General features: G+C 45.5%; 1 protein-coding gene across 10 annotated transcripts in view; it reads left to right on the top strand.

Moving 5' to 3' along the window:
• Positions 1–22,536, top strand: part of LOC139277473 (AP-1 complex subunit gamma-1-like) — a 159,576-nt gene that overhangs the window by 71,814 nt on the left and 65,226 nt on the right. For 9 of the 10 annotated variants that reach the window (XM_070895968.1, XM_070895963.1, XM_070895962.1 and 6 more), the window contains 2 exons: positions 1,384–1,479; positions 9,491–9,571. In XM_070895968.1, coding sequence (XP_070752069.1) covers positions 1,384–1,479; positions 9,491–9,571 — 177 coding nt within the window. The remainder of the gene's footprint in view (positions 1–1,383; positions 1,480–9,490; positions 9,572–22,536) is intronic. The other variant, XM_070895972.1, reaches the window with a different exon arrangement.

Raw genomic sequence — 22,536 nt, 5'->3', positions numbered from 1 at the left:
TGGCCATCTTTAATCCTTTCAATTATATCTGCTTTGTACCTGAGGTTTAATCAAATTACCGTTAAACACACCAGTATTAACAGTGCTACAATCTTGCTGGTGTAGATTGTTAAATGTTGTGCTGGCTCCCCTGATGGCTTAATGGGTAAAGGTGCTGTTTGGTGTGGCATTGAGCCTTGCCAGTCAGGAGACCCCACTCTAATGCTGGACTGTTCTCAACTTTACAGTACCAGGGTGTTGCAAGTAGTCCCAGAGCCCCTGGTTTAGGGATGGTTGAAGTCAGCCAGGGTGCCCCTTCCTGATTGTTATCCAATGACCCTTCCCCTTGCTGGAGTGTGATACTTTCAACATCGGGTTGATTGCCCTTCAGCTCTGATGCCCCCACAGTCAAATAGTCTGTTGATGCTTGGTGCCCATCCTTGCATATGAAGAATATTCACTTTATCAAAGTACCAGTGGGCAGACCAACGTTAGTGTCTTGAAAAAAAATATCTATGCTGAGTGACTTTTGCACCTTTTCATCACTTTTTTTGATCGTTTGGAAGGTGTTTTGAGTTGAATCTAATTTTCTCCCTAAAAGAATGTTAAATATTTTGCTTTATTTCACCAATGGCTGACAGTTTGTCCAGTGAACAGCTGAGCCATACAGACCAAAGCAAATAGGCAAGGTTACTGGTCCGATCCGTGCACCCTGATACATTCATTGATCTTAGCTGGGGCACTGGGCTAGGGAAGAGAACACTCAGCCAGGGTAGCTGCTCCTGATTGCTATCCAGTGACCACTGCTGGAAAATGGGTGTTGGATTCGACCAGGATCAAGAGCTGGCTCCGTACCATGCTCCCAGGTTGAATAGTCCCGAATCCTTCTGCTCTTCCACATCACCCAGCTTTTCCACACTCAAAGTATAATTAATATATTTTTTAAACCAAAGTATACCACCTCACTTTTGCCATTCCATATGTCACTTTTTTTTTTGCTTATTTCACCGTCTTATCATTATCCCCTTGTAGCTTGCTTTGGTCTTCAGAATTATTTACTGTGCCTCCTATTTTCGTATTGTCTGCAAATGTGGACACCATTCCCTTTAGCCCAATGTCCAAATAATTGATGTACACAGTGGAAAAAAAGTGGTCCCAGAACAGAGCTCTGTGGAACACCGCTACCCACTGCCAATCACTGAGAAACTGCCTATAACTCTCGCTCTCTGCTTCCTCCCTTAAACCCATTTTTAATCTAATTTGCTACCTTCCCCTGACATAGGGCCGGGTTATTGAATTGAGGTGATCAATGTGAAACAATATCCCTGTTCTTAATTTTCTTGGAAGTTATTCATCAATGATGTGCAGTTTCAATTATGTAATATGTGTCCTCTTTAATTATAGGTCGTTCCGCAACTGGTCAAATCCCTGAAGAATCTGATTATGTCTGGTTACTCTCCAGAACATGATGTGTCCGGAATTAGTGACCCTTTCCTTCAGGTAACTTTCTAATCTTCCAGATATTTGAGTTTGTTTATTTTTGCCATTTCTGAAAGCACTCTGTAGAGAGTCCTGGTGCCTTTGTGTGTGTGACAATATTATTGAGATGAATAGCCTTTGCATAAACAGCTAAAGCACAGAGAAAGACTTGCATTTATATAGCGTCTTTCATGACCTCAGGATGTCCCAAAGCGCTTTACAGCCAATGAAGTGCTTTTGAAGTGCAGTCACTGTTACAATGTAGGAAACATGGCAACCAATTTGCATACAGTAGGCTCCCACAACCTACAAATCCCCCGGGAGGACAGACGCACCAACATTCGTGTCCTCGACCAGGCCAATATCCCCAGCATTAAAGCACTGACCACACTTGATCAGCTCCGCTGGGCACGCCACATTGTCCGCATGCCAGACACGAGACTCCCAAAGCAAGCGCTCTACTCGGAACTCCTTCATAGCAAACGAGCCAAAGGTAGACAGAGGAAACGTTACAAGGGCACCCTCAAAGCCTCCCTGATAAAGTGCAACATCCCCACCGACACCTGGGAGTCCCTGGCCAAAGACCGCCCTAAGTGGAGGAAGTGCATCTAGGTGGGCACTGAGCACCTCGAGTCTCATTGCCGAGAGCATGCAGAAATCAAGCGCAGGCAGCAGAAAGAACGTGCGGAAAATCAGTCCCACCCACCCTTACCCTCAACGACTGTCTGTCCCACCTGTGGCAGGGATTGTGGCTCTCGTATTAGACTGTTCAGCCACTTAAGGACTTATTCTTAGAATGAAAGCAAGTCTTCCTCGATTCCGAGGGACTATGATGATGTTGATGACAACCAGCAATGTGATAATGACCAGATAATCTGTTTTTAATGATATTGATTGAGGGATAAATAGTGGTCAGGATGATGTGCAATATTAACTCTTTTTTTCTCCTCTTCGGTTTCTGGGCATTTTCTCCCCATTTCTCCTGAAGGTGTTAATTCCTTGCTGGAGTACTATTTCATGGGTGCAAGTTGCCACATCACCCCACTGGCCATTATTCATGTGTGAGTCAGAACGATAACTGTTGGCAAACTGGAGGGGAGCAGCCTGGCTGAGCCCACTGCTAGTTCCATCTAGCTCTCGCACATGCATGTTTCCAGTAGCGGATAGTGATCAGGAGTGGAAAACCCTGGCTGATTTTCCTCTCCATCATCCAGGGACCCTGTGGCCAATTGAAGCATCCTGGCTGAAACCAACTAACTTGCCACAGCATAGATCACGCCTTTTAAAATGATGACCCCCTTGACACTTGCTCCCCACCGTGACTGAATAGTCTTTCTCTAGTCGCTCAATCAGAGCTTTCCATAATGACTTTTTAAAAAAAAATTAAATCTCTTAGTGGAAATAAATGGCCCTGTATCTTGACTCTCGCTAGTTTTCCAGCCCTGGCATCATCCAGGTGAATTTATCTTGTGTGCTACCTATGGCTTCCGTCACCTTTTCTATAATGGATGCCTAAAACTGTACACCGTATCTAACCACCTTGTACAAAGTTTTCATTGTTTCTTTATTCTTGTGCTCTATGCTCCCATTTATAAAACCAAAATGCTATTGGCCTTTTTATGGTCAACCTGCAGTCGCACTTTCAGGGAATTATGTACTTCAACCCCCTTCTTTTCCCCTCCCCCCCTCCCACCCCATTCATACCCGTCAGTATCTTTCCTATCTATCTGCCCTACTGAAGCCTTTTACATTCCTTGCTTGCATGTCAAATCCACTACTATTGTGTCTTTGGCAAATTTCAAAAGCATGTTCCCCATGCCCTAGTCCAAATCATCTATGTACCAAGAACACTCCTGGGTAACATCACTTCCAACTCTTTCTCAGTCCGAGCAACAGCCATTAACCGTGACCCTTTGTTTCCTGTCGGCCAACATCCTATCCATGATGCGGTATTTTCTCTTCTACCAAATGCCCGATTTTTCTTAAACCTCCTGTGAGACACCTCATTAAATATCTTCCTGAAATCCATATACACTATATCTACTGCTCACCACTCATGAACCTGGTCAGTAGTACCATGCAGATTTGTTGCTGGCCTTTTCTGTGATCGGGTTTGTTTAAGGTATGACTATTTTATACAGTTCTTGTTTATGGCATTAGATGAAGCCTCCACTGAGTTTTGGGGATAGTAGTAAATGTGAGCAGCAGTCATGTGCCGGAAAGACACTACCCTCCAGAACATTTTTAATACACGCTTAGTTTGAAATATTTTACATTTTAAATAGGGAATCTTCCTTAAAATTGGAAAGAGGGTCTTTGTTATTAAATGACATTTTCTAACTCCTGGACATTGACACCCACAAATCTGCACAAAACTGGCAACAAAACTTGCGCTATGCGTGCTCTCCACCTTCACATCTTTTTTCTCCTTCTCTTGCACTTCTGTTTCTATCTCCTACTTGTGTATCTCTTTCCTTCTCTCTTTGCTTCTGTTTTTCTCACTCCTTGACTTCCATTCTTAATTTACCTGTTTGTGTCTCCCCTTTCACTTCTATATCTGTAGCTTCTCCACCTCACATTGTTCCTACTCTCTCTGCCTCCTTCCTCTCGCACTCTCGCACTCTCGCACTCTCTCTCACTCGCACACTCTCTCTCACTCTCACACTCTCTCTCACTCTCACACTCTCACACTCTCTCTCACTCTCTCCCCCACCCCCGTCCATCTCCCTCTGCCTTCTCTCTCCTTCCTGTGTTCAGCCTTTTTCCTTCTGCTCCCTGTTTCTTTTTTCCTGTAGGGCTCACAATTTCACATGGAGAGAAACAGCAGGAAAGGACAGAGAACCGGACTGGTAGCAGACTGAGTCAAGTGGGAGTCAACCCCCCCTCATCCTGCCCCATTCTTTGTGATCATTGCAGTAACATAGAATACAGCAGCTGCCAGAAACTTGCAGGAATATACTGCTGAACTTTTTTTTTTAAACTTGAAATATGGCAGACTACATGGTTTGAGTCCTGAATGGTTAATTTTGCATGCATCAATTCCCAATGTACAACCTCTTTATATACCACTGTGGAGATTAACTTATCTCTGGTCTTTCGAATAATCAGGATCAATTGTAGCCAGTATGGTGGGTATATTGTGTTTAATCGGAGTTTAAGGCGGAATAAAACGCACTAATTATACAGTAAAAACATCATCATAGGCAGTCCCTCGTAATCGAGGAAGACTTGCTTCCACTCCTGAAGTGAGTTCTTTGGTGGCTGAACAGTCCAATACGAGAGCCACAGACTCTGTCACAGGTGGGACAGATAGTCGTTGAGGGAAGGAGTGGGTGGGATTGGTTTGCCGTATGCTCTTTCCGCTGCCTGCGCTTGATTTCTGCATTCTCTCACGTTGAGACTCGAGGTGCTCAGCGCCCTCTCAGGTGCACTTCCTCCACTTAGGGCGGTCTTGGACCAGGGACTCCCAGGTGTCAGTGGGGATGTCGCACTTTATCAGGGAGGCTTTGAGGGTGTCCTTGTAACTTTTCCGCTGCCCACCTTTGGCTCGTTTACAGTGCAGGAGCTCCGAGTAGAGCACTTGCTTTGGGAATCTCGTGTCTGGTATGCGAACTATGTGGCCTGCCCAGCGGAGCTGATAGAGTGTGGTCTGTGCTTCAATGCTGGGGATGTTGGCCTGGATGAGGACGCTAATGTTGGTGCGCCTGTCCTCCCAGGGGATTTGTAGGATCTTGCGGAGACATCGTTGGTGATGTTTCTCCAGCGACTTGAGGTGTCTGCTGTCCATGTCCATGGTCCATGTCTCTGAGCCATACAGGAGGGCGGTTATTACTACAGCCCTGTAGACCATGAGCTTGGTGGCAGTTTTGAAGGCCTGGTCTTTAAACATTCTTTTCCTCAGGCGGCCGAAGGCTGCACTGGTGCACTGGAGGCAGTGTTGGATCTCGTCATCGATGGCTACTCTTGTTGATAGGAGGCTCCCGAGATATGGGAAGTGGTCCAGGGTGTCCAGGGCCGTGCCGTGGATCTTGATGACTGTGGGGCAGTGCTGTGTGGTGGGGGCAGGCTAGTGGAGGACCTTTGTCTTACGGATGTCTAGCGTAAGGCCCATGCTTTCGTACGCCTTAGTAAATACGTCGACTATGTCCTGGAGTTTAGCCTCTGTGCGCAGGCGTCGTACTTGTACTCTAGCTCGACGACAGAGGTTGGGGTGGTCTTGGACCTGGCCTGGAGACGGCGCAGGTTGAACATGTTCCCACTGGTTCTGTAGTTTAGTTCTACTCCAGTGGGGAGTTTGCTGACTGTGAGGTGGAGCATGGTGGCGAGAAAAATTGAGAAGAGGGTTGGGGCGATGATGCAGCCCTGTCTGACCCCGGTCCGGACGTGGATTCGGTCTGTAATGGATCCGTTGTTGAGGATCACGGCTTGCATGTTGTCATGGAGCAGGCGGAAGATGGTGATAAACTTTTGGGGGCATCCGAAACGGAGGAGGACGCTCTATAGACCTTTGCGGTTGACAGTATCAAAGGCCCTTTGTAAGCTCGAAGGCGGCCATGTATAAGGGCTGGCGCTTTTTCCTGCATTTTTCCTGTAGCTGTCGCGCTGCAAAAATCATGTCTGTTGTGCCCCGTAGGGGACGAAATCCGCACTGTGACTCCGGAAGGAGCTCCTACGACCATGTCAAGTAGAAAATACCAGTCCCGATTGGACAGGCAGACGACTGGCATGGGCAAACAGTTCTTCACTCTCTCCTTGAACTACCCAAGAGTGTTCGACCAAAGTCAGCATAGATCCACTCTCGGGAGCTCTTTCTTGAACTGCCCAAGAGTGTGAGATTGGTCAGCATAGATCCACTCTCTGAAGCTCTCCACTCCTTCTGCTCTGGAGGTTATTCTTTTTTTATACTTTTTTTTAAGTGGTGAACCTGGGCTGGAATATGCTGAGAACTGTTTTTCCTTTATCTTATCTGGCCCTGTTCTCCTAAGTTTGGAGTCAGACATTTCATTCTCGGCCTTCAGATGTTTGTAGCTATCAGTTATTTATGTTCAAGCTGTTCGTGCAGCTTAGCTGTGTAAACTATTTCATTCCATTATCAGACTATTGTACCATAGAATGAATCATTAAATTCCCAAAGATATCCTCTCTTCTGTTCTCTTTCACTGGTTAACTTTTGCATTTTAGAAAACAGTTTTGTTAAACAGAGTATATTTAAGGCAGAGATAGATGATTTTTGAGAGATAAAGGGTTATGGGGGAGCGGGCAGGGAAGTGGAGCTGAGTCCATGATCAGATCAGCCATGATCTTATTAAATGGCGGAGCAGACTCGAGGGGCCAAATGGCCTACACCTGCTCCTATTATGTTCTTATGAGTCAAAATTCTAACTTGGCATTATAATATGGTTATTGGTGGTAATGGAAGAAACATAGGCATTGGGCTTTGGTTGGCCAAATTCAAGATACACTCAGCAGCCTTCCTAGCACACAAACAGCAGACAGCGAGCCTGGGAAGCAAGGTCATATGTGACTGCCACTGTGTAGAATGTTATATCATCTGCAAGAAATTAAAAACATAGGCAAATTTTAAGCATCCATCCAGCTATTCTAATACAAGTCTGAAGATGCTTTTTATCTCCAGCTCTAATACAATCATCTAAACACAGTATTATTTGCATCACAATTTTGTTCGCATAATCATATACTTTTTAGGTGTTCCTAATTTCTAACAGATGCCACACCTTGAGAGGGAGAACACTCTAGTCTTGACCTCTCATTTTCGATCCTCTACCAACCCATTTTGCCCATTTTAGATTATTGGTTCGATGGTTTAGTCGGTGTGTCAAGCTTCTCAAAAAGGATGACATAATTAGAACTACTAAGACTAGGCACTGAGCAATCACTAGGGCTACTGATATCTGTGCCCAGGAATGCTGGCTGGTATTATGAGCTACTTCCCACTACTTGTGGTCCCCTAATTTGCTTACTGCTTTCTCAACTTGGGCGTTGTCTTACTGCATCTTAACCAAATGTTTCTGGGAAGTACTACTTCTTTCAAACTGAGAGAGAGTGGTGAAATCAGATGTCCAAATTTTACCACTGCCTCTAGCGCCTACTGCTGCATGGTGATATTTACTTGTATTTGAGTTATATTATGAGTTCTCACGGGATTCAAATTGGTGTTCCGTACTCAAGTCATTTCAGTAGGTCTTAAGCAGAAGGGTGGCCATCTGACCAGACGGGTGTCTAACCCGTGGATATATTGGGTAGCCGAGGTGGTCACACAATAACGTCCCTGGCCTCGATATCTGACCCGAGTGTGATTATCGCCCCATGTCTGCACTTGGATGGTACAAGTAGGTGACTCTTTATTTGCAGTGAACCCGCAACCAGATTAATTCCTGGGATAAGCAGGACTGTCGTATGAGGAGAGATTGGGTCGACTAAGCCTGTATTCATTAGAGTTTAGAAGAATGAGAGGGGATCTCATTGAAACATATAAAATTCTGACTGGGTTGGACAGACTGGATGCGAGGAGGATGTTTCCACTGGCTGGGAAGTCTAGAACAAGGGGTCAGTCTCAGGATATGGGGTAGGAAATTAGGACTGAGAAGAGGAGACATTTTTTTCATTCAGAGGGTGGTGAACCTGTGGAATTCTCTACCACAGAAGGCTGTGGAGGCCAAGTCACTGAATGTTTCAGAGGGAGATAGATAGATTTCTAGAAACAAAAGGCATCAAAGGGGTATGGGGAAAAAGAGGGAATATGAAGTTGAGAGAGAGGATCAGCCTTGGTCATATTGAATGGCGGCGCAGACTTGAATGGCCGAATGGCCAACTACTGCTCCTATTTTCTATGTTTCTAAGCTGATATCCCTGGCTCAAGATTGTCAAATCTACGCATCCATGATCCTTTATTTTTAGCACAACAATCCAAATTAGTCGCCTTCAGGTCATACCTTGCTTAATCAGGTAGTGTGGATATTCTTCATATTGTTTGTGTATTTTCTCTTCCATATATCCTATTGATTCAACCTTAAATTTAAACTTAGTTATCCTATTCAATCGGGGCAACCATTGGTATGAGAATGCTTTTGGAGTCTAAGTAATCATCTAAGTGGACATGGTAATTTGCCTGTTGGTCTGGCCATAAACATATTAGTTTGCACTGTTTTCCACCATCATTACAAGCCATTTTTGATTGGCAGTCCCCTGAAATAAGGTTGTGGCTGAAGGGGTTAACAGATGGGCTGGCATCCGCGTCAGTCGCCCAGTCATAGCTTGGTAAGGTGCGATACCCGTTGTGCTATGCGGGGTGGACCAAATAGCCATTAGGCACATTGGCAACATACTGAACCATTTGGAAACATAATTTTCTGAGTTCGGTTTCCTCTTTCCACCATTCCAGATGATTGTGGGTGATGGGAGATGTGAAGTTTATGCGAGATAACCAGTATCTGTTGTAGTTCGATAAAAATTCGATGGAGAGAAGTGTGATTCTTGATCACTATCAACTTGGATTGGCACTCCACACTTGCAGATCACCTTACCCAATACAAGACGGGCTGCTGTCAATGCGATGTTTGTTTTACATGGAGAAGCCTTCATCCATTTAGCAAATTTATCGATTATAACCAGACTGGAAAGTCCTGTAGGTAAGGGTCCTATAAAATCAATTTGAGGGTGGATCCAAGGCCCATGGGGAGGAGGGGAACTACGCAGCAGTTAGAATGAGTGCTTGGATTGTGCTGCAAACAATAGCTGACCAGATATACATACTTTCAGAATGATACCCGCTTTCATGTGCCATCATCTTGTCAGAAAACAGATTTTAACTCCTATTGTATTACTTTCTCTGCTATAATTCAAAATAATTTAATTTATAGTTTTTTCCCCAAGTATTGTGATGACCCTGTGCTTTAATCCCATCTGATTGGAAGACGCTACCTGAACAGTTGTGCGCTGTTCTTCTCTTCGAACTTCTTTCTGCAGTTCTTACAATTTGATGTATTTTGTGGGGTTTTTTTCTACTACACAGGTTCAGATTTTACGGTTGTTGAGAATGTTGGGGAAAAGTGACGATGAAGCCAGCGAACAAATGAATGATATTCTCGCTCAGGTGAGCTGTGTAATGAATGGGTCCAAAGCACAGCTACAGTGCATGTGTGGAAATCTGGTCAAGGGGACACTTTCAGTTATAAGAGCAAAAGATTGGAAAGAGAAAAGGCTTTTATTTCTTTATGCATTTAATATAAAATCCAATTTCACTTTTGTGGATAGTTTAATGATTTGCAATCCTGTGGTGTAACCTTACTGGGTGTTGTTGTAGTTATGCTTTGACCATCAGTAGTGACTCGGGATTTGCACAATTTAATTCCTGAAATGCTGGTAACAAGTCCTATATTTCTCTAGACTCCCGGTTTAAGGTGAAAATTATCCTTTTTCCTGTGAGTACTTCAGCTGAGTCAGTATACTAAATGGCAATCTCGTCCTTAAGGCATCTGCAAATGAATTAATTCCTTCAGCTACATTTAGCTCATGGTGTCCGTAGTTCAATATTGACCCAAACTTCTCTCTTTCTTAATTTTACAAAGATTGCCTCACTTTATCCACCTTCTTGACTATTCATAATTTCAAAATCTTTCTCATCTATTCAGTACATGTTTTAAATATTTTACTTTGTATCTTTCAAAACTTTACACACTAGTTACAGTAAAAGAAAGCAACAGTGTTATTGGCAACAGCCCTTCAAGACTTAAGTGCATTCTTAAAAGCCATGAATGCACCACTGCAATCGCAGGCACACCAATATACTCTGCTTCTGTTTCTGCCTCTGATTTCCCTCATTGTGTACTTCAGGGCCTCGGAGAGCTGCTGTGAAGAAGCTCAGTGCCTCCACATAAGGGAGGGAAATAAATGAATTATCAACAGTTTTGCTGTATGGTTCCATATCTATTGGGACCTGGATTGAGAGCTACACTAAATAGATGTAATTTCCAGTAATTTGGGCTGGATTTGAACTCTGACCAGAAGCGAAAACCTATTTTCATCCAATTTGCATCCACTTCCAAACTGGAGATTAGAAATATAGAAATTTACAGCGCAGACGGAGGACATTTCGGCCCATTGTGTCCATGCCGGCCGACAAAGAGCCGCACGGCCCTCGGTCAGCAGCCCTGAAGGTTGCATATAAACCTACGAACAATGAACAATGGCGGAAAGGCAAAGAGCACCCAGCCCAACTAGTCCGCCTCACACAACTGCGACACCCCTGACACAGAAACATTCTACACTCCACCCCAACCGGCATGTGATTGAAAAATTATATATATTTTGAAGCAAGTTTTCCTTGGGAAGGAGTGAGCAGAGATGTGGATCTTATTTTTATGCTACATTTTTTTTTAAGTTTCCACAAGAAAAAAAAATGGCACGCATCCCTGGCCACTGGGGCTCCTGTTGGTCAAAGTGGGACTGAATTGCTTTGAAAGGCTTCCCTGCTGAATAATTTTTTAATTGTCAGGAGTGCAGAGTAGGATTACGCTATTTACCTTAAAACTGGAGAAGCTTGCAGCACAGGAGATCATTAGGCCCATAGTGCCTGCGCTGGCTTTTAGCTAGAGCAGCCTAAAAACCAGGCGGAATCTGTTGTATTTTAAGGGAAGGAAAGGGTAGATAAACATAGAAACATAGAAACATAGAAAATAGGTGCAGGAGCAGGCCATTCAGCCCTTCTAGCCTGCACCGCCATTCAACGAGTTCATGGCTGAACATGAAACTTCAGTACCCACTTCCTGCTTTCACGCCATACCCCTTGATCCCCCGAGTAGTAAGGACTTCATCTAACTCCCTTTTGAATATATTTAGTGAATTGGCCTCAACTACTTCCTGTGGTAGAGAATTCCACAGGTTCACCACTCTCTGGGTGAAGAAGTTTCTCCTTATCTCGGTCCTAAATGGCTTACCCCTTATCCTTAGACTGTGACCCCTGGTTCTGGACTTCCCCAACATTGGGAACATTCTTCCTGCATCCAACCTGTCCAAACCCGTCAGAATTTTAAACGTTTCTATGAGGTCCCCTCTCACTCTTCTGAACTCCAGTGAATACAAGCCCAGTTGATTCAGTCTTTCTTGATAGGTCAGTCCCACCATCCCGGGAATCAGTCTGGTGAATCTTCGCTGCACTCCCTCAACAGCAAGTATGTCCTTCCTCAAGTTAGGAGACCAAAACTGTACACAATACTCCAGGTGTGGCCTCACCAAGGCCCTGTACAACTGTAGCAACACCTCCCTGCCCCTGTACTCAAATCCCCTCGCTATGAAGGCCAACATGCCATTTGCTTTCTTAACCGCCTGCTGTACCTGCATGCCAACCTTCAATGACTGATGTACCATGACACCCAGGTCTCGTTGCACCTTCCCTTTTCCTAATCTGTCACCATTCAGATAATAGTCTGTCTCTCTGTTTTTACCACCAAAGTGGATAACCTCACATTTATCCACATTATACTTCATCTGCCACGCATTTGCCCACTCACCTAACCTATCCAAGTCACTCTGTAGCCTCATAGCATCCTCCTCGCAGCTCACACTGCCACCCAACTTAGTGTCATCCGCAAATTTGGAGATACTACATTTAATCCCCTCGTCTAAATCATTAATGTACAATGTAAACAGCTGGGGCCCCAGCACAGAACCCTGCGGTACCCCACTAGTCACTGCCTGCCATTCCGAAAAGTACCCATTTACTCCTACTCTTTGCTTCCTGTCTGACAACCAGTTCTCAATCCACGTCAGCACACTACCCCCAATCCCATGTGCTTTAACTTTGCACATTAATCTCCTGTGTGGGACCTTGTCGAAAGCCTTCTGAAAGTCCAAATATACCACATCAACTGGTACTCCTTTGTCCACTTTATTGGAAACATCCTCAAAAAATTCCAGAAGATTTGTCAAGCATGATCTCCCTTTTACAAATCCATGCTGACTTGGACCTATCATGTCACCATTTTCCAAATGCGCTGCTATGACATCCTTAATAATTGATTCCATCATTTTACCCACTACTGAGGTCAGGCTGACCGGTCTATAATTCCCTGCTTTCTCTCTCCCTCCTTTTTTAAAAAGTGGGGTTACATTGGCTACCCTCCACTCGATAGGAACTGATCCAGAGTCAATGGAATGTTGGAAAATGACTGTCAATGCATCCGCTATTTCCAAGGCCACCTCCTTAAGTACTCTGGGATGCAGTCCATCAGGCCCTGGGGATTTATCGGCCTTCAATCCCATCAATTTCCCCAATACAATTTCCCGACTAATAAAGATTTCCCTCAGTTCCTCCTCCTTAATAGACCCTCTGACCACTTTTATATCCGGAAGGTTGTTTGTGTCCTCCTTAGTGAATACTGAACCAAAGTACTTGTTCAATTGGTCTGCCATTTCTTTGTTCCCCGTTATGACTTCCCCTGATTCTGACTGCAGGGGACCTACGTTTGTCTTTACTAACCTCTTTCTCTTTACATACCTATAGAAACTTTTGCAATCCGCCTTAATGTTCCCTGCAAGCTTCTTCTCGTACTCCATTTTCCCTACCCTAATCAAACCCTTTGTCCTCCTCTGCTGAGTTCTAAATTTCTCCCAGTCCCCAGGTTCGCTGCTATTTCTGGCCAATTTGTATGCCACTTCCTTGGCTTTAATACTATCCCTGATTTCCCTAGATAGCCACGGTTGAGCCACTTTCCCTTTTTTATTTTTACGCCAGACAGGAATGTACAATTGTTGTAATTCATCCATGCGTTCTCTAAATGTCTGCCATTGCCCATCCAGAGTCAACCCCTTAAGTATCATTAGCCAATCTATCTTAGCCAATTCATGCCTCATACCTTCAAAGTTACCCTTCTTTAAGTTCTGGACCATGGTCTCTGAATTAACTGTTTCATTCTCCATCCTAATGCAGAATTTTAAGGCAGAGGAAAATGCAGGGATAAGGGGAGAGAACTTCAGTGGAATTGGTTTTGGATTGCTATAGTAAAGAGTTGGTACAGACATGATAGGCTGAATTTGCCCCCTTCTGTGCTGTAACCTTGCATGGTTCTAAACTTAATTATACTACCCTGTTTCTCTCAGTAGCCCTATATGTTTCTCCACTTAACCAGACTCTCTTCATACTTCTCATTTCACTGACAATTTTAAATTAAATACCCTCATCATTGAGGGGTAGAACATTTTCAAGGACTAATTTTTGTTCAAGATGCTTCCTGCTAATATTAGAAAATACTACTTTTAGCTGAAATTTCGTTAGTTTAAAAAAAAACGTTCCATTCCCTACATGAAGTCATATTTCTTCTGCCAGCCGTACAGCCTCAATTATGACACGCAGCTCCTGTTTGTGAGCCTGGGGGGGGCGTCAGGACCGCCATGCAGCGGCTGCCTGTCTTTTACCAGGAACTCATCAGGGTCTGGAACAGAGTCACCACCAAGCGCAGCTCTCCCCTGTCTGGAGTGGTGGCTGTCCTGCAGGAACCACTGCTCAGGAATCCGTACCTTCACGACTGCGGATTTAGGTGGCAGGCGGATGAGAGCGCTGTGACTGGCGATGTGACCAGGGTCAGGGACCTGCTCGATGGCGGAGGAGCGGACTGGATGGTGCCAGACATGCTGGCACAGCGCCTAAACTGGGCCGACGTCCAGCGTGCGGCCAATGCCATCGAGTCACTAAAAACAGCTCTGGGCCCTGACTCCATTAGGTGTGTCAAGGTGGCTCAAGCACTTGGGGAGATCCCGTCCAAACTGACTCCCTTCCGGACGGAATTCCTCATCGGCGCCAAGCCCCAAAACCTCCCTCGGGAGCCGACTCCTCACAACTTGAGCTTCCTCGGGGAAATCCCCTCTGTGCCTTTCAGTCCTGCATGGAGGGGTTTCCTGTACAGGCTGCTCTTGCACACCCTCCACCTTACTATCCTCGTTTGCCGTCCGGAGATGCCATAACGCACCATCTTGCCGTCCGGAGGAGGTGGGGGTCCCCGATGGAGTGCTCTCCACGCGGGAGTCCTCCCCTTATTTATTGGGGACTTGGCCTGGAGGGTGTTACACGGAGCAGTCCCGTTCAATAAGTTTTTAAGTCGGTTCACGAGCTCCCAGGCCGCCTGCAATTTCTGCGGTCTGGAAAAGTCTGTGTTCCATGTTTTTATTGAATGTACGAGGTTGCAGCCCCTGTTCCAATATTTGAAGGGGCTGCTCCTTAAATTCTGGTTGCACTTCAGTCCCACGCTCCTGATCTTTGGGCACTCTGTGCGGAGGGGAGCAGGCCGGTCGGAAGGCTTCCTCATAGGACTGCTCCTGGGCACGGCCAAGGGGGCCATCAGCCAGTTCAGGCAGCGGGCGGTCGAGGGGGTCGTTCAGCCTGACTGCCTGCCTCTCTTCTGCGGTTACATCCGAGCCAGGGTGTCCCTTCCGCGAGAGATGGGCACCGGAGGGTCTGGAGTGCATAATCACCCCCGGCAACCAAATTTAAATATTTTTTTTGTCTAAAGTTTAATTTGTTTATTGTGCCAGTTTTAGTGCACCCCCCCCCCCCTCTTCCTTTTAGCCAGGGGGCACTTGTATAATTTGTATTTTTAGTGCCATCAAAAAAACAAACAAGGGGGCACTTGTTTGCAAGTGTTTGGAGTGTTACTCCGCTCCCCTTTACTCAGGGGGCACTTGTTTTAATGATTTAATTTGTCTTACAACAAAATAGTTGTAGAGCTGTTGAATTGTGAGTGGCTTAGCCAGTCACGTGATGTTCACGAGACTCAATAAAACCCCAACCACTTGGGTTCAGGGGGGTTCACGATGAGGCAGGTGGTTATGAATCTGATGGATGAATTGGTAATGTGTAGTGTGATTGTTAAACCTTTGCAATAAACCAGCTAGCAATGTGTTGCTATGAATTCTTAAGTAAAGAACCCATGAAGCAAATACATTACACCGGCCTTGCTGGATCCAGCATGTTTACCTTGCAATTGCCGCCGGTTGCAGCTAGAATGGCAAGAAATCAATATAAAAGCAGCTTCTTCGACTGAACCAAGTGCATAGAGGAGGGGGGAATTCAACGAGTAAGAGTGAAAGAAATAAAAACAGATGATGCAGGAAATACACTGATCCATCATTAAAAAAGAAAAAAGTTAGATTAATGCTTTGATTGTTGAACCTTCATCAGAACTCAGAGATGGCCAAACCACTTCATAGGACTGAACACAACCGGGCAGAAGTCAGGGCGGCCTGTCGTAGTGGAGCAGTTAATACATTGTCCACCAAAACCGTTGTTTGTTTGAATGAGGCAATAAAAAGGCAAAAGCACAAAGTTTTGAAAATTCAGGTAATGCACGGGGATGATGCACACAAGATGGAAGTGAAGCAAGCAGGCGAGAAAGTAGAGAAAATTAAAAGAAAAACAGGACATCTGAAATTAAAACAGCAATTCTTGGAAACACAGCAACTCTGTCAACAATGGAATAGAGGGACCAATGCCGTGGATGCAGCTGTTTGCTCACAACTAAAACTGCCCCAAGGGTTTACACCCTGAACTTCAACCTACCTCCTTCCCACCCACCCCAAATGCCTCTGGACCTGTCAAAGGTAGAGTAAGGTTTGCTGACTTCAGTCGTAGAGAAGCAATCAATGGGCTTAAAAGCCCGTGAAAAGATTTTTCCTTTAGAAATGTACATAACTGCTGAAAAATGCATGAGTCGTCTCAGGCAGTTAAAATGCATTGTAAAAACAAGGGTTGAAAGCAGGCCTGGTTCTCCACGTTAGCAACAGCATTTTGTTTTGAGTATTTTCTAAACTGAAAATGAGGACATTTCCTTCCCCTTTTTAAGAAATGACAATTGGTGAGAAAAACAAAACATGCTGGAAATACTCAGCAGGTCAATTAACATTTGAAAGGAAAGATGGGTTAATTATAAAATCTTGTACTTTTAGTCTTTGACTATTGGTGGTAACTGGGAGAAAGTACAAGGCACGAATGAATACTTGGAGAGTTCATAATAGGTGGTACCCATTGGGGTATAGCTCGAGGAGTTACAATATTGTTACAGCAACATGTTGTACATTACACTTCTAATTCCTCAGCTGCAATAGAATTGGCTTTATTATTCTAACACCAATCATGTTTCACCATGTTCTTTAGGGATGGCACTGCAACAGTAATTCCTGTCATTTCAACACGTTTGAGTCTAATAATGGAATATTAAATAGCATTTTAATTGTAAAATTCTTTGTGGCGCGGTAAAAGGTCATAATATAATTTTGGGAGTTTAACGGTTAGAAATCTTTCAGATTTTACTTCATAGAAACATAGAAAATAGGTGCAGGAGTAGGCCATTTGGCCCTTCGAGCCTGCACCACCATTCAATATGATCATGGCTGATCATTCACCTCAGTACCCCTTTCCCGCTTTCTCTCCATACCCCTTGATCCCTTTAGCCGTAAGGGTTATATCTAACTCCCTCTTGAATATATCCAATGAACTGGCATCAACGACTATCTGCGGTAGGGAATTCCACAGGTTAACAACTCTCCGAGTGAAGAAGTTTCTCCTCATTTCAGTCCTAAATGGCCTACCCCTTATTCTAAGACTGTGTCCCCTGGTTCTGGACTTCCCCAACATCGGGAACATTCTTCCCGCATCGAACCTGTCCCGTCCCGTCAGAATCTTATACGTTTCTATGAGATCCCCTCTCATCCTTCTAAACTCCAGTGTATAAAGGCCCAGTTGATCCAGTCTCTCCTCATATGTCAGTCCTGCCATCCTTGGAATCAGTCTGGTGAACCTTCGCTGCACTCCCTCAATAGCAAGAATATCCTTCCTCAGATTAGGAGACCAAAACCTAACACAATATTCCAGGTGAGGTCTCACCAAGGCCCTGTACAATTGCAGTAAGACCTCCCTGCTCCTATACTCAAATCCCCTAGCTATGAAGGCCAACATGCCATTTGCCTTCTTCACCGCCTGCTGCACCTGCATGCCAACTTTCAATGACTGATGAACCATGACACCCAGGTCTCGTTGCACCTCCCCTTTTCCTAATCTGCCACCATTCAGATAATACTCTGCCCTCGTGTTTCTGCCATCAAAGTGGATAACCTCACATTTATCTACATTATACTGCATCTGCCATGCATTTGCCCACTCACCCAACCTGTCCAAATCACCCTGCAGCCTCTTAGCATCCTCCTCACAGCTCACACCACCACCCAGTTTAGTGTCATCTGCAAACTTAGTCATTATACTCAATTCCTTCATCCAAATCATTAATGTATAATGTAAAGAGCTGTGGTCCCAGCACTGAGCCCTGTGGCACTCCACTAGTCACTGCCTCCCATTTTGAAAAGGACCCATTTATCCCGACTCTCTGCTTCCTGTTTGCCAACCAATTCTCTATCCACACCAGTACATTACCCCCAATACCATGTGCTTTGATTTTGCACACCAATCTCTTATGTGGGACCTTGTCAAAATGCCTTTTGAAAGTCCAAATACACCACATCCACTGGTTCTCCCTTGTCCACTCTACTAGTTACGTCCTCAAAAAATTCCAGAAGATTTGTCGAGCATGATTTCCCTTTCACAAATCCATGTTGACTTGGACCGATCCTGTCACTGCTCTCCAAATGCGCTGCTATGTCATCCTTAATAATTGACTCCAACATTTTCCTCACTACTGATGTCAGACTAACTGGTCTATAATTACCCGCTTTCTCTCTCCCTCCTTTTTTTAAAAAAAAAAGTGGTGTTACATTTGCTACCCTCCAGTCCATAGGAACTGATCCAGAGTCGATAAACTGTTGGAAAATGATCACCAATGCATCCACTAGTTATAGGGCCACCACCTTAAGTACTCTGAGATGCAGACAATCAGGCCTCGGGGATTTATCGGCCTTCAATCCCATCAATTTCCCCAACACAATTTACCGTCTATTAAGGATATCCGTCAGTTCCTCCTTCTCACTAGACCCTCGGTCCCCTAGTACATCCGGAAGGTTATTCGTGTCTTCCTTCGTGAAGGCAGAACCAAAGTATTTGTTCAATTGGTCTGCCATTTCTTTGTTCCCCATTATAAATTCACCTGAGTCCGACTGCAAGGGACCTACGTTCGTCTTCACTAATCTTTTTCTCTTCACATATCTATAGAAGCTTTTGCTGTCAGTTTTTATGTTCCCGGCAAGTTTCCTCTGGTACTCTATTTTCCCCCTCCTAATTAAACCCTTTATCCTCCTCTGCTGAATTCTACATTTCCCCCAGTCCTCAGGTTTGCTGTTTTTTCTGGCCAATTTATATGCCTCTTCCTTGGATCTAACACTATCCTTAATTTCCCTTGTTAGCCACAGTTGAGCCACCTTCCCTGTTTTATTTTTACTCCAGACAGGGATGTACAACTGTTGAAGTTCATCCATGTGATCTATAAATGTTTGCCATTGCCTATCCACTGTCAACCCTTTAAGTATCATTTGCCAGTCTATTCTAGCCAATTCATGCCTCATGCCGTCGAAGTTAGCTTTCCTTAAGTTTAGGACCCTAGTTTCTGAATTAACTGTGTCACTCTCCATCTTAATAAAGAATTCTACTATATTATGGTCACTCTTCCCCAAGGGGCCTCGCACAAGATTGCTAATTAGTCCCTTCTTGTTAGACATCACCCAGTCTAGGATGGCCAGCTCTCTAGTTGGTTCCTCGACATATTAGTCAAGAAAACCATCTCTAATACATTCCAGGAAATCCTCCTCCACTGCATTGCTGCCAGCTTGGTTAGCCCAATCTATATGTAAATTAAAGTTGCCCTTGATAACTGATGTACCTTTATTGCACCCATCCCTTATTTCTTCTTTAATGCTGTCCCCAACCTCTCTACTACTATTTGGTGGCCTGTACACAACTCCCACCAGCGTTTTCTGCCCTTTGGTATTTCGCAGCTCCACCATACCGATTCCACATCATCCAAGCCAATGTCTTTCCTTACTATTGCATTAATTTCCTTTTTAATCAGCAATGCCACCCCGCCTCCTTTTCCTCTCTGTCTATCCTTCCTAAATGCTGAATTTCCCTGGATGTTGAGTTCCCAGCCTTGGTCACCCTGGAGCCATGTCTCCGTGATGCCAATCACATCATACCCGTTAACTGCTATCTGCGCAGTTAATTCATCCACCTTATTCCGAATACTCCTCGCATTGAGGCACAGAGCCTTCAGGCTTGTCTTTTTAACACACTTTGACCCTTTAGAATTCTGCTGTAAAGTGGCCCTTTTTGTTTGATACTGCAACCACAGGGTTATGTTGGATTCCTAAATTCACCAAGGTTATGGGAGCCCTGTAATGCACTTGCACCCTCACTGTCCATAGTTTTCTTTGTCTTCCGATCTTACATATTGAAATTTCCACCAGTGCTTCAGATCAATCCAGATTCCTCCTGCTGTGCAGATTCCAATGTAATCAAGACCAATAAATCACTGGTCAGAATTTTTAAAAATTCAATAATGGAATGTGGGCGTTGCTGGCAAGACCAGCATTTATTGCCCATCGCTAATTGCCCTTCAGACGGTGGTAGTGAGCTTCCGCCTCTAGCCGTTGCTGTCTGTAAGGTTTAGGTACTCTACAGTGCTGTTAGGGAGGGAGTTTTAGGATTTTGACCCAGCGATGATGAAGGAACGGCCTGTATATTTCCAAGTCAGGGTGGTGTGTGACTTAGAGGGAATCTTCTAGCTGGTAGTGTTTGTGGATTTGGGAAGTGCTGTCGAAGAATGTCCCAGGTTTGATACCTATCCTGTGCCAAGCTATCAGATCTTACCCTTCGTAGCACTTGAAATGGAATAAACGTCCTTCCCACCTCTGGGCTAGGGAAGGGAAAAATCAGCAATTGTTTCCCAATCCTGAAAAGTTACCCCTGCCCAAAAGTGCATGTGTACACATGCAGTGACGACGTTTGGCTGGGACTCCCCATGGCCAGATAGCCACTCAATATTCACGATCATGACACAGAGATGAAGGATGGATTCTTGGACAAGATATTGGAGAACAACCTCTTCTGGGGAGGGGAAAAGAAATCACTCCCAGGCATCCCTTGGGGGTGGGGGGGGGGGGGAAATTAGTGTTATTAATGAAAGGGTTGTTGGTTATTTGAGCTGAAGGCACGGGAAGCTTCTTTGTTTCATCATCATTCAGCTGTGTGACTTTGTTACATTAATCAAATGAGGATATCTAGGAAAAACATTTGGAATAATTGGAAAAACTGCAATATATTAGAGAATTACAGCATAAGGGAAAATTCTTTAAGGCAGAGATGATACTGTGCACCACCAGTAGTTTACAAGTCGTCTGAACTCTGATCAGATGGCGCCTGTGCAATCATTTCCTGGTACCTGTATCTGTTTATAATGTCCCTTGAATTCAGTTAGATTCTGTTTATAGTCTCCTTCCACGTTGACATTTCAGGCACCAACGGCACAAGCTGTGTCTGCAGTGATATTGCGGAGCAGAACTAATGTCTTGGAGCGGCTGCAGCGCATTCTGGAGGGAGAGGGTGAACAGCCAGTTGTCGTGGTGCACATAGGTACCAACGATATAGGTAAAAAACGGGATGAGGTCCTACAAGCTGAATTTAGGGAGCTAGGAGTTAAATTTAAAAAGTAGGACCTCAAAGGATTGCTACTAGTGTCACGTGCTAGTCAGAGTAGGAATTGCAGGATAGCTCAGATGAATACATGGCTTGAGGAATGGTGCAAGGGGGAGGGATTCAAATTCCTCAGACATTGGAACCGGATCTGGGGGAGGTGGGACCAGTATAAACCGTACAGTCTGCACCTGGGCAGGACCAGAACCGATGTCCTAGGCGTAGTGTTTGCCAGTGCTGTTGGGGAGGGTTTAAACTATGCAGGGAGGCAGAGGGAAGTAAAAAGGGGGCAGAAGCAAAAGGTAGGAAGGAGGAAAGCAAGAGTGGAGGGCAGAGAAATCGAGGGCAAAAATCAAAAAGGGCCACATTACAACATAATTCTAAAAGGACAAAGAGTATTAAAAAACAAGCCTGAAGGCTGAGTCTCAATGCGAGGAACATTCGTAAATAAGGTAGATGAATTGATTGCGCAGATAGCTGTTAACGGGGACGATGTAATTGGGATTACGGAGACATGGCTCCAGTGTAACCAAGGTTGGGAACTCAACATCCAGGGGTATTCAATATTCAGGAAGGACAGACAGGAAGGAAAAAGAGGTTGGATAACGTTACTGGTTAAAGAGGAGATTCACGCAATAGTAAGGCAGGCCATTAGCATGGATGATGTGGAATCTATGGGCCCAAGTTTCGCGGCGCGCCTAAAACGGCGCAGCCCGGACCTGGACGCCCGTTTTTCGCGCCACAAAGTGCGCCTAAAAAAACTCACCTATTCTCCGGCTCCCTGCAGGTCCTCTGGAGCTGGGCGTGGCACAGCATGAGCTGTGGGAGGCAGAGCCAGGTTGATGCGCTGAAAACAGTGCCGGGACCTCTGCACATGCGTGCTACAGTGGGCGCGCATGTGCAGTAGCTCCAGGTGCCCAAAACTGTGGGAGGGGCCCAAAGCACGCAGCCCCGAGCCCTGGCCAAATGGCCTCACTGGGGCTGCGTGGAAAAGGCTCACCTCCCACCCGACCGGACTTGACTCCCACTCCCCGGACTGGACCAGACCCCCGCTCTCCCCTCTCCGGCGACCCGATCTCCACTCTCCCCCCACCGCCCCCCCCCCGCGACCCGACCTCCGCGACTCTTCGCCCTCCGCGACCCCCCCCCGATCTTCGCGACCCTCTATCTTCCTCCCCCCCCGCCCTCTCTTCTCCCCCCCCGCCCTCTCTTCTCCCCCCCCGCCCTCTCTTCTCCCCCCCCGCCCTCTCTTCTCCCCCCCCGCCCTCTCTTCTCCCCCCCCGCCCTCTCTTCTCCCCCCCCGCCCTCTCTTCTCCCCCCCCGCCCTCTCTTCTCCCCCCCCGCCCTCTCTTCTCCCCCCCCGCCCTCTCTTCTCCCCCCCCGCCCTCTCTTCTCCCCCCCCGCCCTCTCTTCTCCCCCCCGCCCTCTCTTCTCCCCCC

The sequence above is a fragment of the Pristiophorus japonicus genome, chromosome 12 (genome assembly GCF_044704955.1).
Source record: "Pristiophorus japonicus isolate sPriJap1 chromosome 12, sPriJap1.hap1, whole genome shotgun sequence".
NCBI lineage: Eukaryota > Metazoa > Chordata > Chondrichthyes > Pristiophoridae > Pristiophorus > Pristiophorus japonicus.
Note: the sequence above shows the minus strand (reverse complement) of the source record. Positions and strands in the feature narration are given on the sequence as shown.